The sequence below is a fragment of the Hetaerina americana genome, unplaced genomic scaffold, assembly GCF_022747635.1.
Source record: "Hetaerina americana unplaced genomic scaffold, ioHetAmer1.1.p SCAF_5, whole genome shotgun sequence".
NCBI lineage: Eukaryota > Metazoa > Arthropoda > Insecta > Odonata > Calopterygidae > Hetaerina > Hetaerina americana.
In genome coordinates, this window is record NW_027287095.1 from 89,858,439 (window position 1) to 89,875,407 (window position 16,969).

The 16,969-nt window shown below is 43.9% G+C and overlaps 1 protein-coding gene across 1 annotated transcript in view; it reads right to left on the bottom strand.

Annotated features, from left to right (window-relative positions):
- Window positions 1-441: 441 nt before the first annotated feature.
- LOC139694162 (homeobox protein Nkx-6.1-like) overlaps window positions 442-16,969 on the bottom strand; it is a 158,861-nt gene continuing 142,333 nt past the window's right edge. Inside the window, exon 4 of the mRNA XM_071592591.1 lies at window positions 442-939. Coding sequence (XP_071448692.1) covers window positions 442-939 — 498 coding nt within the window. The remainder of the gene's footprint in view (window positions 940-16,969) is intronic.

Genomic DNA, 16,969 nt, shown 5'->3' on the forward strand with positions numbered 1-16,969 from the left:
TGGCAGGCCTTTTTTCCTCTCTCTTTGTTGGGTGAAGGGATGCACTATGATCTGTCTACCAAATTAAGCACCAAGGAATATTAAGGTCCTTAGAGACATCATCATCCTCGGCCAATCAAAAAATGAGATCCTCATGACTCTCTCTCCCCGACAGCAACCAACCACTCGCCTTCGCGCCGCTGAACTCTCACGGATGCACTTCATTTTTAATGAAAGCATCGCTCATGAAGAAACCTCCAGTCACGGGAAGTGAGGAATCCGGATGGTGCGAGAGGGTGTCAAGGGAGTGGGGGAGGGGGTGTCACCGCACCGATGGAACACGGGGGGGGTGGAAGCGGACCCCGAGGGGATGCCATTCTGTCGAGCGGGCGTCGAACGCGAGGGCCCTGCCTTCCCCGGCGAGGGAGGGCTCTCTGCCCGCCGGCCGGCCGCCTCCTCGCACTACTGCCTCCTCTGCAGGATGTGCCTCTCCTGCTCCTCCGCCTCCTCCCGCCTCCGCTTGCGGCTGCGGCGGTGGTCGGAGCCCGCCTCCCTCCCGCCCCCCGCCGACGGGGACTCCTCCCCGCAGCGACCCCCGCCGTCCGTGTCCTCCTCATCGTCGTCCTCGTCCGCGTCCTCGTCGTCCACCATGACGTCGTCGCCGGCGTCGAAGAGGCCGCCGCCGTTGGTGGACGGGTGGTGCGGGTGGTGGTGGTGGTGGCCGCCGTGATGCGGGTGGTCGAGGTGTAGCGAGGGGTGGTGGTGCAGGGGGTTAGCGGTGACGGAGCCCCCGCGTCGGTCGGGGTACAGTCCCCCCCCGGGTACGCTGGGGGTCCTAGGCGGTCCCACCGCCTCAGTCACGTCCTCCTCCGCCTCGGCCTCCTCCTGCTTCCTCTTGGCCGTCGCCATCTCCGCCGCGTGCTTCTTGCGCCACTTGGTGCGGCGGTTCTGGAACCACACCTGAGATGCGGGGAGAGTAAGACGAGAAAGAGAGAGTTAGAATACCTCTTCCATCTACCGTTGTTTATTTAAATTAATATCTTCATGTTTCGCAAAATGTTAGAAATTTTCATTTCTAGGACTACACGTCTTTTCTCCGACGTTGACACGACAACTTGAACTTATTCTTGAAACCGATTAGGACCCGGATTAAGGACGTACAAGTTTTGTATGAAAAGTTTCGGTAAAAATATTTTCTGACGTGTGCGTGAAATGCTAAATTCAGACCGTAGGTTAAGTGTGCTCATGATCGCAGATATCGTATTATTGGCATTGAAAAGACAGTGACAGTGACATCGAAAATTTGGCGATGCGAAACATCTGCGCCTAACTCGTCCTCCCGAAGGCCTTTGGACGGACGACCAAGAACAGAGTCGAGTGCCTGCTTGCGAAGACCTTCTGCCTCGGCATCTCGATGATTCCTCAAATTCCTTAAGGTCCCGACTTGATTTCAGCAGGGCATTTCCTATTCCCAAAAGTGAACTCCTCCCTCAAAGGGCACCACCATAATGGGACCCTAGGGGCCGTCGAAGAAGCTTTCACGTGTGCCCTTTAGGACCTTCCGGATTCCATGGGAGCCATCGAGTCGTGAACAATCAGCTGGCAGAAATGTGACGACACTTAAGGAATTTACCTTAAAAAAATGATTGGATATTGCAGGAATATCTGAAACGAATTCATTTTTCCGAAACTTTTCCCGATACCTATTATACAAACCATGTGCGTAGATCTACGAAGAGACCTTTAGTATTTTATTCAGTAAGCTCTAAAATTTGGGAATAAATATCTCCCTAGTTTATTATTTATATTTTTATGAAAAACCATTACTAATTTCTCCGAATTGCACCTTCACATGAATTTGAATTCAAGGGCATCAATTGGATTTGGAGATGTTAATCTGATAAGTTGCCTGGAAGTAATAGGTATTTGACGGCATGGACTCAACATGAACAAAAGTGATATACAGCATGTCAAATGTAATTGTTTTAACGCGCATACCAATCTTAATGTTCACCGACGATTCGAAGTTCCGATTTATCACGTTATTACTTATTAAAGTATTTCCGAATTACGCACTTGCTATTAATAGAGAAACCCAAATTGAGACAAATCTTGGTTCCCCTTGCGTTGTTTACATATATTTTTGAATCACTAAAAAGACTGGAGACGATAAAAAAATCTCGGTCAAAGCATAAAAATAAACTTTTGATGTGAAGGAAATGAGAGTAACAAGATTTTCCGTAATTTTGACAATTTTGATAGGATACAATTAAGTAGCTCGGAGTAAAGTGAAGTAGGTAAGGGTATGGTAATTACTCTTGCTGCGAAGACTATGAAGGTTCCGTTACAGAGGATCTGACCCCAATAGGCGAGTGGAAAGGAAATTTTATCAAAAAGTCTAAAAGAAAATCAGTTTTTTATATAACTTTCAGTCACGATGAGAATGTGTACGGATCTGGCTGAAACAAGCCGCAGCTAACGTAATATGAATTTCCCTCTAAAGTGTTTTTTTACTCAAGTGCGCCTAACTATATTTGATTAGTAATTATACTCTTTCGTATAAATAACAATGAATAGAAGTAATGACACCTATGAGGACAATAATAGCAATTATGCCTCTTAAATAAATATATCACCGACATAATCTTCCGTGCGTGGAATTAGAACTTGGGTCGCCTGGGTTAATGGATGAATGTTATCTCATTGCGTACATGAACTATGAGGTTGAAAGAAGAGAAGAGAACAATGTATTCAGGGGCCTTGGCGCGCTCTCGTGTTTTAAATGTCACACGAAATCAACGGCCGGATCATTGATAACTAAGATCGGGTTCAACGCAAATTAATTGCAACGCTCAGAAGCATTCCTTACGCTGAGTTTTCCTGCTTGTGCTTGGTCTCACACTTCCCGTGATTTGGTCTCTTTTCCTTTTTAATGAACGGAAACATTTTCAGCTCACATCTATAAATTTATTGGTCTGATAATTTCTACCTAAAAGCTTGAGGTTAATCTTAAATTTGTCATCTTTGTTTTTCTTGAACTTGAAGAATTACAATAAAAATTTTATTGTATGGTTTTCTGTCAACTGTCAACCTTTTAGTTTTTAGCACTATCAAGCCTTAAACCCCTCCGAATTCGGATTTGCGGGCAGGAAACACCAACTGCCTCCGTTGTGACTCACATGAAATATTAAAGAGCAATCCGTTTCCATTCGGAAATGAGACCCGAATAATATTAACTTATGATGCTCGCAATTCATTATAGATTCATCGAGGGGCGAAGTGCCCGAGTAATATATATACATATATTTTTTAAGGGGTAAGCAGATAGTAAGTACATAATTCGGCCGTTGCGAGAAGGCTGAACGAATCGCGGTCACATTATGCGTGCCTCTCATTCCCCGCATCTCTCTCTCACTCGCGATAACTGATATGGACTGGGTGGATATAAAGGAAATCGGCGCATCATTCCCATTTAATTACGCTCGCATTTGTGCTATCCGACATTTCATTTTCCCATTAAGCTTCTTTCACCGCCGAGAAGAGCCCCGCTGCGATATTAAAATACACTTAGGGCTTATAAATCACAATGTCCGAGAAGGGGAGAGAAGGAGGGAGGGAAGGGGATATGGAATTTTTACGCATCGCCAACTTTTCTGAATGCCCTCTGGCGCTCCGAAGAAAAATATAGCAGATGACACTTCCCCTTAATTTCCACGCAAGGACACAAGGGCGCCCTTTTCCTCCTCCCCTTTTATAATGACGGAAGGGTAAGGTGGTGCGGAAGGTACTTTATCTAGGGCGAAGAGGGTGGGCAAAGGGGATGGGGGCGGGAGTGCCCAGTCTCCGCTGCATAAAGGGGGGCGGCATGGGGAGGGAAGGAGGCGAGGAGAGGCGGGTAGTGCGGAGAGGGAGGGAGGGAGGCAATAGGGGTTGGGGAAGGCGGCAGCAAGAGAACGCACGACGGGGGGGGGGGGCCCTCTATGAATTGAAGGGAACGGGGGCAGCTTCCACGCACGTTTTCTGCATTCGCATTGAATGAGACACGAACCCAAACATAAAACCATAGCAGTTGCCAACTGGGACTAAATGTCGTGAACGTTTTCGGCGTTGCAAATCTGCGAAGTGCACATTTAAAAATTAAATATTAAATGGACTCTCGAATGAAAATTGAAAGATCAAAATAATATTTATTTTTACATCAGAATACCTGAAAATATCAATGGAAAAAAGAGCGATAACCTATTTTCTGCATTACATTGAAGTGACTGCGCCAGTTAAAGATTAAATCTACACTGACATTCTTAGATATATGAATAGACTGGGACGGTTATATCTAAATAAAGTTTGGCACGAGATACCCATTCTTAGGTTTTTCTTTGTCTAAATTCTTTATTATCATGTACTGAAACGTGATTTAGAACTTGGCACATTTTTACTCTTCTATTAACATTATTAAATAATTCCATGAATATATTCGCGCTATGCGATAACTAATGCAAATAATTTGAGAGAAAGTTGAGGCCGATACTTCGTGGAAATCCATCGGTGAAACACTTAATAATAATCAAAAAAACTTTGCGTTTCCAAAGTAAAGAAGTTGCTACCGTCAACTACTTTCGCTACACTGTTTGAGTCCAGATATTGCCACTTATTTTTGTGGGTATTGATTGGAAAATAAGTATCCTTATAAATTTAAAATAAATTGTAATTTTGTTGAATGCTTTTCTTAGACTATTACACTCGTATATATGCGAATTCAGTTCATTCCAGCTCCCGAGGTCTGATGTGACGATATCTTTAAATTAATCTTTGTGAATTCCACTTTTTAAATAGAGTAATTCTATAGATTAAGGAATTCCCGTCAGTTCCGCGGCTTTTCATATACCGTGATGAAAGATTAATCTTCTTCATGAATGAGAGGAAATGAATTAAAACTGGGGACGTTTTTTAAACGTGGGCTTAATTGTAACTGTCATCGACTGATTTGATTAAAGCTTTGATTTTCCCCCGTATAGCAAATATATATATATATATATATATATATATATATATATATATATATATATATAATATATATATATGTATGTGTGTGTGTGTATATACATATATTTATTTATTTACTTATATGTTTCGCCTTCTTGCCTGTTGTGTCCTGGCTTGCGCATTGTTGGATGGCTTTCGTGCTGCATATTGGGGTGCAGTTGTGTGTTGGTTTATGGTATGTGTGTTTGCATGAGTGTTGGATGAATGGATTTTTGCATGAGTGTGTGCGCTGCTGAGGGTATAATTTTCCATGTTGCTGTTTTGCATGTATTATTGTCACTTTTTACGGTTGGTGACCTAACACCCACCGCCACACGCCCTTGCGGGGGCTTGCAGGGTATGTAGATGTAGGTAAAAAAGGTCATTTGAATAAGAATTCGCGATATTCTCATATAAAAAATGAAGTATTATTTCATTTTAACTATTCCCTTTAGTTGAGGCTTGATAAGCGATTCTATATTTTTTATGTATGGCCCAAGGTGTGATATGATATTCCTAAGAAGGCCTTTCCAAAAATTTCGTGGAAAACTGAAATAGAGTGAATCTATTTGAAGGATTCCTCGGCGTCTGACGGAGCAGAAGGTTCATTTTTCATGTACCCTCCCTCGGGCTCCCCGTCGTCGCATCGGTTGACTGTCCGTTTGAGAAGAGGGTTCAACCGCCCACAACGATGCTCGTCCCGAGGACAAACACTCTCCCGCCTCCCTCCACTGAGTCTCAACCTCAGAATCCATGTTCGACCTCGGCATCGGTCTAGGAACTGCTTGTCTTTCGGGTTGCAGATACGCTTCGGAAAACCAGAGCGGCCTCGGAAACCACGGCAAGTTCGGAGTCAGCATACTCTTCTCAAAGGCGGGAAGACAAAATGGCCCTCAACTGGAATTCACCCGTTCCCTTATGTTTCGTTTTTTTCGTAGCGGGGACAAAGAGGAGACCTCGCGGAGGAGGAAGCGTCGAGGGTGCTCGGGCCCTCACGCTGGCGCGCCCCGCACCACAGGGGTGACCGGCTAGGGGTTGTGGAAGAGAGATTCCGGCCGGGGCTGGCGGGGGAGGGGAATAGATTAAGCCAGGATGGAGAGGTAGAATGGAAGGCAGCTAAAGCGAGCCTTAATTACCCTTTTAGGTTTGGGGAGATGGGGCGGAGTCAAAGGATTGAGTGCGGGGGACAGAAGGGTGGCGGAGGCGGGGGGGAGAGATCTCAACAGGAGAGAGGGAGGGGCGGTGAGGGGGCGTCGGACGGGTTGATGGCTTTAAGGTCCTCGTTTTGAAACTCTCCCTTAACTGCTGCAAAAGCCCACTTACGCCTCCTCTCCAAAACGACTGGCACCGCATAGCCCCCTTCTGCTCCTCCTTCCCAGCCCCCGCCCCCTTCTGCCCCTCCCCCCCCCCACACATCCCGCTCTTTCCGGCCCTCCAATCCACACGACGTTCTCCCCCTCAGCCATCCCGATTCCCATCCTCTTCATTCTCTGAGCTATTACTTTTAAGTGCCCCTAAGCAGTAGGTATACAGTTGCCGTAATGTAGTCTAATGCTCCTGGAGACTTCATGCAAGTTTAAAAATTATAATTATCTTTTATTAATTAAATATTAAAAACTTAAGTAGCGAACGTAATTTAAAATGTTGGGGAGTTGCTGAGATCTTAACTATCCGATAGATGAAAGAATACATCAAATCTGCAACATCGATGTATCAAATTTTCCCAGAGTATTTCTATGGGAGAAAAATGCGAGCAGGGGATCCCTTGTCATATGGAATTGTTTCGTCTTATGTACTGTTTAAGAGTCTGTTAGATAAGAAATCGCTAAGTGGAGTCTCTTAATTGCCTGTTTATTCTTGAAGTTGGTAATTTGGACCAGGATGCGAGGGTGAGCATCTATCGGACATTTTGTTGAACGACGGTCGCAAATATCAGAGACTCCTTCAAAAGAGTGTGCAATTAAGGACGAAATAATCTCCATTGTGGTAAGATATTTTTACTGGGCATAGATTATATATTTCATTTTGCCCAATTTTCTCTCTAGCATCATTCTGCGAGTATTAGACATTCAATGTCAGTAAATTAATGGGAAAAACACATTATAAGAATATGGGGGTTAACCTTGAAGGAGTAAAAAATTCATTAGACGGGATAGGAAGATGTGATGAAGAAGTTAAAAATTAGGTTTTCACTCTGCTTTAGTTAGGCCACATTTAGGATACGCGGCAAGCCTATGGGATCCATGGGAGAAAACGTTAATCGAAGAATTTGATAAAGTTCAGAGAAAAATCTGATGGGTTTGTCAAATATTGCCCCGAGAAGAGAGCAAACGTCACGGCTAAGTCGAAGGAATTAGTTTGGGAGGCCCTTGATTCACGAAGAGAGCAAGCAAGAATTGTGACTTTTAAAAAGCTACATGACGCCTGACGTTTCTTACGACACAATAAGATGCCAAAGTACCTCCATCTTCCCTCGCCCGATACAGCTAGCGAACAAAAACAAAAACAGGGAAACACACAACAAAGAAAAGAAACTCACTAGTTTTCGAATTTTCGGTGGTACAAGCCACCTTTCTGAAGGAAGAGAAGGAAGGAACCAATATTTATAATATATATATATATATATATATATATATATATATATATATATATAAACCATAAACACAGTAATCAACCCGAATGTCGGTTTAGTAGGTGATGGTAGAGATCACCCAGTACTAAGCCCTATACGGCGTGTGAAATTCACACATCAGGGTAGGGTATATATATATATATATATATATATATATATATATATATATATATATATATATAATTATATATATACACATTTATATAGAAACTGATATAAGGAAAAGGGATATTGCACAAGTGAATGTATAAACTAATAATGCTGCAGGTACCCAGTATTACTGGTATTTTGTAACATCCCCCGACACGCGCCCTAGCAAGATATTGCGAGTCTTGAGGGGTATTCTGTGCCTGCATAATCATAGCCGCTTGCACAGTTATGAACCTTTTAGCAATGGAAGGTGCTATAAGATGTTTGCTAACTATTAGACACTCAATACGTTCTTTCACAAATCGGCATTCTTATTATTGTTTCCACATCCTCAGAATACGAAACAAAGCCTAATCTCCTAAATTTCGATTAACATCTCGACAATAGATATCGAAAAATTGGTTCAGTGAACCAATTAATTAATATAGTCCCATAAATTATTTAAATGCGCTTCCGAGAAATGAATTTCACTACGTTCCTAAATTTCAAGGGAAGGTTGCGGTGAGCATTACGGTCATCTCTTGAATGCTAACTAAAGGAAAATGACGGCGAAAGAGATGTGCTAGTATTTCACGAACCGAGTGAATTCGAACGGCGGTAAGAAAGCAGAGAGAGAGAGAGAGAGGAGGCCTTTGCCCCTTTCTATGAAGGGGCCTCTTAAGATAATTGTTTCCCGCTTGCACGTCCACCTCCTCTCTCATATTTCTCCTCATTACGCGCGCAGATATTTCCTCCGGCCAACAATGGCCGAAAGCATTAAATAATCCCCGAGCGGGAAGATCCTCCTTTATTTGTTATCACGTCTGATTAATCGTCTCCCGGGACGGAGTGCATTAATATCATTAAACTCTCCCGAGCCCTCCCTCTCTAACCTCTCCTCCCCCGCCAGACCCCCCAACTCCCTCCCCCTCCCCCAAGCTCGCCTAGCGCTGTTTCGCGCTCTTCCCTCTCATTATTCAACGCTCAAAATCACATTAGCCTCTCGTTCTTTACCACCCCCCCCCACCTCCCAACCCCCCCGGCCTCCACACCCCCTCCCGCCATTACCTTCCCGATCACGCGTCCCTCTCTCTCGCTTTCCTCCACCCATCGACCTTCTCCCTCTCAACCCTCCCTCCCTCGCCTCCCTTCGTTCATCCTCCCTTCCTTCATCCCTTCCTCGCCTCCTGTCCTTCCATTCCTTTCTCCCTTCCTTCCTTTTTCCACGTCCCCATCGGGACGGACACCCAAGAGTCAACATCGATCGTACGAAACTCTCCGCATTCTCAAAATACCGATGGCTAGCGATTAAAAATTATGTTGACTGAGTTCATTTATGTCGATTATTTTATTCATTAATATTATAACCTTGCCGAACTCTCTCCCCTCAGGGACCACCTCCCTATGGCACAAACGTTTCACGAGTAATGGTCACCAAAACATAGCCTTCGATTATCAAATTTCCACGCACTGCACTGGTTTATTTAATGAAAAAACCATAAACACAGTTATCAACCCTAAGGTCCGTTTGGTAGTTGATGATAGAGTTCATCCAGTATTAAGCATAATTGCGTGTGAAATTATATAATTATACGTGGATATATGTATATATATATATATATATATATATATATATATATATATATATATATATATATATATATATATATATATATATATATATATATAATATATATACATTATATATATATTCTATATATATTCTATATATATATATATATATATATATATAAATGTGTGTGTTGTGTGTGTTGTGTGTGTGCGCGTGTGTGTGTACTTATATAAAATAGAAGATATGCCTTCGATATTAGTAAAAGAACAACGAGTAGTACAAATGACTTTCCGTTCACACAACGTTTAATTTTAGGCTTAACATAATTGCCGACATATTTTTACCTTAGTAATGAATACGATACTGTATGCCTTCCTCAGTAATACAGGTATATACGATACTGTTTGCCTCCCTCTCAAATTTCTTCCTCTCTGATGAAAAAAGAGGGTTGCGTTACAGAATGTCAGCGATGAAATTTCATAATTTACAGTCACATGCTGCCACTTGCACTGCTGTGCTCTGAAGCAGTGTTAATTTCCTCTCCTGACGTAATTTCTTGATTGATCCCTTTCGATTGCCTTTTCCATTCGGATGAAAGCTGATCGTGTGAAAGATTCCACGAGGACCTCACATAACTTATTATACCTCTCGCTCAAATTCCCCCAATATTTATTTGACACCCGTTAACTTTCATCTGAATTCCTTTTGAAAGAGTAATTTTCGATTCCTTATCATTCACCCAGCTGCGCCCTGACGCCGTCTTCACACGAGTGACCCATTTGTACAAGTTCCTAAACTTCTCGTTCTGCTCTTAAAATCGCGTCAACGACTTTCTAACCGAGCTACGAGTACAATTTGACCTCGCAAGGTCCGAGTCTCTTTCGATTCACATAAAAACATCTTCAATTTTATAAAATTAATACAGTACTGATCGTTTATTTCCCAAGAACAGTTTGAAATTTTCACTTCAATAATTGTTGCCTAGAGCAATTCATGATTTTGTTAAAGGATCCCGAAACTAAATCTGTGTCTTGGGATTATCAACTGCTTTCGTACGCAATGATCCGCGAGGATGCCCGAGGTCGGAGGGGAGTCAGACAGGAGGCGAGACGAGCACTGGACTCTCAGAGGGCGACATCGATCGTAAATCCTCCAATTGAAAATACACACCCCCATAAGGCTTCCTTCTTTTCTTGCATTCGCATTCTTTTCATAATCTGCCATACTCATCCCCATAAAATCAAATTCTAATTCCCACACTGATGATAAATATCGAATTCAACCTTCTGCTCCTCAGCCGTCGGGAATTAACCGGAACAAACGTTCCATCCCTCCCCAACCTCAAGGGTTCAACCGCGTGGTGGTGCATGCACCCTAATAATCCCGGGGAGTCGAGTGCAATCTTAGTCATAGATAGGAGAGAGCGGACCCTCACCCCCTCTTAAATCACGCCGCACATCCCTTTTATCTCTCCCCCCCCACACCCCCCCGCACCCCCCTCCACAACTCCTTTCCCACCCTCTCCCCGCGTAAGCGCCTGGCTCATCCCCTCCCCCCTCCTGTTTTCGGATCGCAATCAAGCGTAATTATGCGTTGTATTTGCAAATTACACGGTATTTAGCCGGCATGTAATGCTCATCAATCATTTTCACGGCGGAAACCGAAGTGGTGGGGGCGGAGGGGGGTGTTGGGGCGGTCGTGGGAGAGGAGGCGTGCCGCGGGGGGGGGGGGGAGGCGCGTGTGCCGAAGAAGAGTACGGAGGGCAGGGAAGGAGGCGGGGGAGGGGAGGAAGGAGGAGGGTCCCTCTCCTGCTTCCTCCCCTCCGCGCCCCCGCCCCCTTTCCCACCGGGATTCCGGGAGATGATGAAAAGGCGATGGCGGAGGAGGCGGAGAGGGAAATTATTTCGGGGAGGGTGTGGGGGCGCCATTTGCGTGCCGGCGGGGCGCGGATCAAGTGTTTGATTAAATTGGCGGCCCGTGCTCAGTGCTCAAACTCGGGTTGGACGAGAGGGGTGGCACGTTTCAATCACGGGGGCGTGAGGAGCGGGTGCTCCGTCCATTTTGCGTGTGTTTGCCCGGGGCCGTGGTGCGTAGAGTTCAGCTGATTGGAAACTTAAACGGACGCAAACGGCTATACTATGAAAATAGGTTTAACGGAATGGCGGGCGAAGGTTCGTACCAGCAGAGAGTAAAATCGACGAGGAAGAGATGAAGAACATGTTATCAATTGTTACCACTTTTTCTAATACTATTTGTGCTTCAGATGATTTGTTGTCGATGCCCAAGGAAGAACAATCTAAGGTAATAATCTTCACTGCATAATATTCGACATTCAGGAGAAACCTTTATGTGTAGAGGAACCTCAAACTTTAAAGCCGAGAGCTATCATTGCGACGGAAAAGTAATAAATGGAATTAGACACGTACCGTTTTATATTGCGTAAATTAGATCGAAAACGATGAAGAGCGTGAGTAAGGCGATAAGGTCAGACTTCCAAAGGGAACACAGTTGCCACGTTAGAAAGAATGCACTACTTATGACACTCACGCAACGATATAGAGGGAAGGAAAGAGCGATAGAGAGGTTGGGGTGAGAAGGATGAAGGGAGGAGACGAGAAGAGAGAGGAAGGAGACGAGGAGAAGGGAGCATGGGAGGAGGGAGGGTGATGGGAAGAGAGTTTGGCACAGGGGAGAGAACTTGGGTGAGGGGGGGAGGAGAGGGATGGGGTGCGAGTGGGATGGAATATCTGGAGTTTCCGAAAGAGGGAGGGGGGTGTGTGTGGGACGGAGATGGGGAGGGGAGAGAGAGGGGATTTGTGGCGTGGCAGCAGAGGGGCCGTCGGGTAGATGCGGGGAAGGGGGGGTGGGAGGGAAAAAGGGGCGGGAGCGTGGGTTTGGGGGAGGGAGTCGGCAGATTTTTAAAGGGTGATGGTGGGGAGGGAGACATTGAGAGAGAGAGAGAGAGGGGGGATTTGGAGGGAGAGTGTTCGGAGGGAGAGTGTTCGGAGGGCGAGGAAGGGGGGCGGGTGGAGGGGTTCCGCGTGGAAGATAATGTCTGAAGCTATTCTAAGTCTCGCCCTTATCATATAAATGAAGTGGCATTAGTCTCGCAGAATGGGATGAGAGAAGAATTTCGGTGGGGGCGGTTTTGGGGGGGGTTGGGAGGCAGGGAGGGAGTGGGGTTTGGGGTGGGGGATGGCGCGATCTGGGTTAGCAAGGGGGGGTGGAGCATGGGGGAAAGAGGGAGGGACCCCTCTGCCTCGGTGTGCAGAATGGAGGGTGCCGGGCCCTCCTCCCCTTCTCTCTCACGCCCCCCCGGGGGATGTTGGGGTCTGTTGCGGGGGCCGGGATATCTTTCTTGGGTGCCATCGGCTGGCTGCCTCGTTTCGCAAGAGGGGGGAGGGGAGCGGGGGGAGGGATGGGAGAGGGGGGTGAAAGGCGACCCTCCGGCTTGGCTTTGGGCAGACCACGATCTTAAATCATGCTTTTATTCTGTTAACACGCCTCCTTAAGGTTTATTGAAAAATGAGTAGTGATTATTATACCAACATTAACAGAGAGGTACACATTGAGGGATTTAAGGCTCTGAAACATATAGATTTAATATTTACCTGATAGAGAAAGAATTATAACAAATTAAAGTAACTTCCGCTTGGCTTGTTGGCATCAGCAGCGCTCAATTCAATGAAAAATCCTTCATGCCGTGTAAGATATCCACGTGAATGCAATTGGCTGTGCTTCCGTGAAGAAAGCTGTGAGGAAGGAGGCACATACCTGTATACACTGATATGTTCATTCGATTTTACTTCTGATCTGTATGGATCTTTTGATTGGTAACTCATTTGTGAGTCATTCTTCAAATTATGAATTATACAGCTGGAGAAGAAAAACCACGGATGTCAAAATTAATCCAATTGATTATTTTTCAACTCCGTTTAAAACTTTGGGAATCCTTTGAAATATTAGAAGAATATTCTTTCTCAAATACTCACAACCGGCTGAGGAAAAATATTATTTGAAAAAAATCTTTTAATAGTGATAAAAAATTTAATAATTTAAAGTATTATGTGAAGTTTAAAGTGGTAAAGTTAGTTTAAGTAGTTACTTTCTTTAAGAACACGAATACTTAATAGGATAACGGTCAAGCAATGGCCGAAATTAATTACATTTCTTATTATTTGTATATACCGAGCAGGGAATTCAGAATCATCGCTAGGATCATGATCGTCTTATTTTCGAAATTATCTCCGGAATGAATTGCTGAGGACTGCGGTGAGCAGGAAACTCTGAGTGGGGAAGAGGAAAGGGGGAGTGGGAGTGATTGGGGGTCGGCAGATGATACTATGGGGTGTGGCAGGGGGTGGCGGAGAGAAGTACAAGTAATTTAAAGACAGTGAAGGGAGAGGAGGAGCCCATCTGGAGAAGACAGGTAGGACGGCGAGAGGGGAACGAGGGAAGGTGTACACGCCGACATCGACCCCTTTGACATACAATTCTTCGCGTATATGATGCCATAAAGTAATGTAGGAAACATATTTCAATGCGACGGAAAATTTAGCAATTTTTCAAAAGATAACTTTTTATGTGGTTCCTAAGCTGTACGATTTTACCAAAAATCAATCACTCATATAGTTACTTAATGCACATGGGTAACGTATATTAATGGTTGCTTACTCTTTAACATTGGTCATGAATGTTTGACATAGTCCAGATACCTACATGTGCGTATTTCATGGCGGGAGAGGGCAACGTTTATTATTAAACTTCATTCATTGTTTCATATGGTTACGCTGTCGTCAGGTGATCATAGAGGCAACGCATAAAATCATGATTTTCTTGAAAGGATAAACTTGAGTTATTATTTTAAGGAAACAATGAGTTTTTATGACCAAGGTTTCTGTGGAAACAGTGCCGTTCAAAAATAATGATGGATTTCAATATGAAGCAACCTCACCGTCTCTAACGATAGGGTCCAATTAATTGGTTTTCTTGCTTCAATAGTGAAAATAGTTGAAAATTCTAATTCCATTTATCTCTCTCTCTCTCTCCCTCATTGCTCTCCCAGGCCATTTCTTCAGCGAGGAGGAGCACGTCGTCTGGCGAGGGGGATGAAGGGGTTGGAGGCGTGAGGGAATTGGGGCGCGCGGCTGTCCGAAGGGCGGGAAGTGGAAGGTGTGAGGGAGGGGGGAATGGAGGAGTGGGGCGAGGGAGAGAGAGAGAGGCCCCTTTTAGACTCGGGGATTATACGCCCCATTTAACCAACATTTCATTTCATAAAGAGGAGCCTCACGATTAATGGCATTAAAGTGGAGGCGAGACTCGTTCCTGGAAGTATGTATTAGGATGTGGAGAAGTCTGAAAAATATTAAGCCCCCCCCCATCCACCAACCCACCCCACCTCCCCCGTTCCCAATGAAGGTGTGGAGGTGGAAAGAGGGAGTGGGATGGGGCGGCGGCCGCATGCGGGAGGGAAGGCAGCAGCGCAAGATAGTTAGGATTTCGGGGGGGGGGGGAGGGGAAAGGTGGGCGGGGAGTGGCGGAGCGCTCTTTGATTATGAGGCAGACTGAGAGGAACTCGCTCTCGCATATTCCCGGGAAAAAACAGCGGAGAAACTCGTAGAGTGGATGTATATATACATTTTTATTATGCATGGTAATATGAATAAATAATTATTATAAAATATAAATAAATACATATAAATATATTTGAATATTTATAAATATAAATATATATATTTATATATAAAAAATGTACACATTCAAACAACGAAAACCCGTCTTATAGCGAGTTCATTCACATACACATAATTATGTACAAATATATAAATATACACACATATATATATATTATATATATATATATATATATATATATATATATATATATATATATATATATATATATATATCTATAAGAGTTCCTTTTTTTGCAGAACTTGCTGAGTTTACGATCTTTTTTTGAACGCAGGTTAAGAATTTAGGCTTCAGATGATGTTTATGACATCTTCTTATATAATTTTGTCTATTATTATAGCTATGTATCTGAAGATAATTGCTGATGACGTCGGAATCCACCCTATTCCTATGAGAATGCTTAGTCTTCTCAAAGCGGCTCATTCGTCCAGTTTTTCAGTTTGATTCTCAGATCCGTTAGACAGCAGGGGTGCTTTGGTGCCACCTCTGTTAATAATACTTTATTTTGCCAATATTCATCATTAACTGACGACGAATTTGTGAGGTTTTGTGCGTCGGTTTACAGTTGTTTTTCCATCCCGGTGTATCGCTCTTTATAGCGAATCCTTGCCTTGTGGGTATTTTGAAATTGAAGCCATAGGAAGAGGCGATGCCCGCAAAAGTGGGACATGCACATAAAATGAGCTGTGAATTAATTGTCCATTCTAATTAAAGCATTCATTTACACCGGGACATTTGTTCCGAAGATCCCTGGAGAATACTCGAACGTTTGTTTTTCGAATGCGGAATTATAAAGAGATGCCGTACAAATCCTTCCAAAGACTTATTCGACCTTATTTAAATAGGAAAATCCTTTTTTTTGCGGCGCACTGAAGGTTCCCTATTATCAGGGAAGGCCATGGAGAGAGAGAAAGAGAGAGAGAGAGAGGGCGAGAAGAACCAGATTACTCTCCTGCTCGTCGAGCACGCATTTCATTATCAGGGGATAGGTTTCCCCTTAAAACACGTTCCCTTTTTTTCATGAACTTTATCCATCGCCCCTCCCTCGAACCCTTTTCCCTCTATCCTTAAGGGACTTAGGGTTTTTAGGGAGTGGGAGTGTGTCTGGGAGGGAGAGAGGGAGGGAGGGTACGGTGGGAGAAGGGGAAAAAACGCAAGTGAGGATTTCGGTGAGGCGTTTGAGATAGCTCCCTCAATCCTTTTGCCGACGGGGGATAGTTGGGTGCGCATTGGGCAAAAAGCGGATGGGATTATGGAAAGGGAGAGAGCATGAGGGAAGGAGAGAGGGAGAGGTGATGGGAAGGGGGGGAAGAAGAGGGGAAAGAATGGGAGGAGGAGGAGGAATTAAGAGGAAGAGGAGAGAAGGAGGAACGAGAAGGGATGGGGAAGCGAAAACGCACGAATTAAGTCTGCTCACAAGACCCTTGAGGCTTTACTGCAGTTTTGCGCAATTTTTTTTCATTCTATCCCTCCTTCGCAAATTTTTCTAATATATTCGCACAGCGTTATGAACGGTGAAAATGTATATAAACAATTTTTCCTTAAGGGGAAAGATTCTTTCAAATGGGTTTCATCAATATTTTCATCCATTCGAGACTAGGGAATCCGATGAGTTATCATAACGTTGATTATATTGGTTAAATATTGAATTAAGCAACCAAATGAATTATTTTTCCGTTTTATTTTAGCTTAACTCCTTTGCTCAGAAGATGCTTTTTGTCCATAGGCAATCTATTTTGAAACGGACCTAAAAAAATATACCACTTTTCATTTAATTCAATTAACTCGTGTTCGGTTATTTTGAAGTGTCAATTACCAATTATTAAGGAGTGTGTTGAGCAATTTTTCACAAATTTGGTTTTTTAAGAATAGTACAACGAATCTCGTGCTATTATATTTCCTCATATTAATGCAATGTCAAAGTTGTGACATTTCTTACC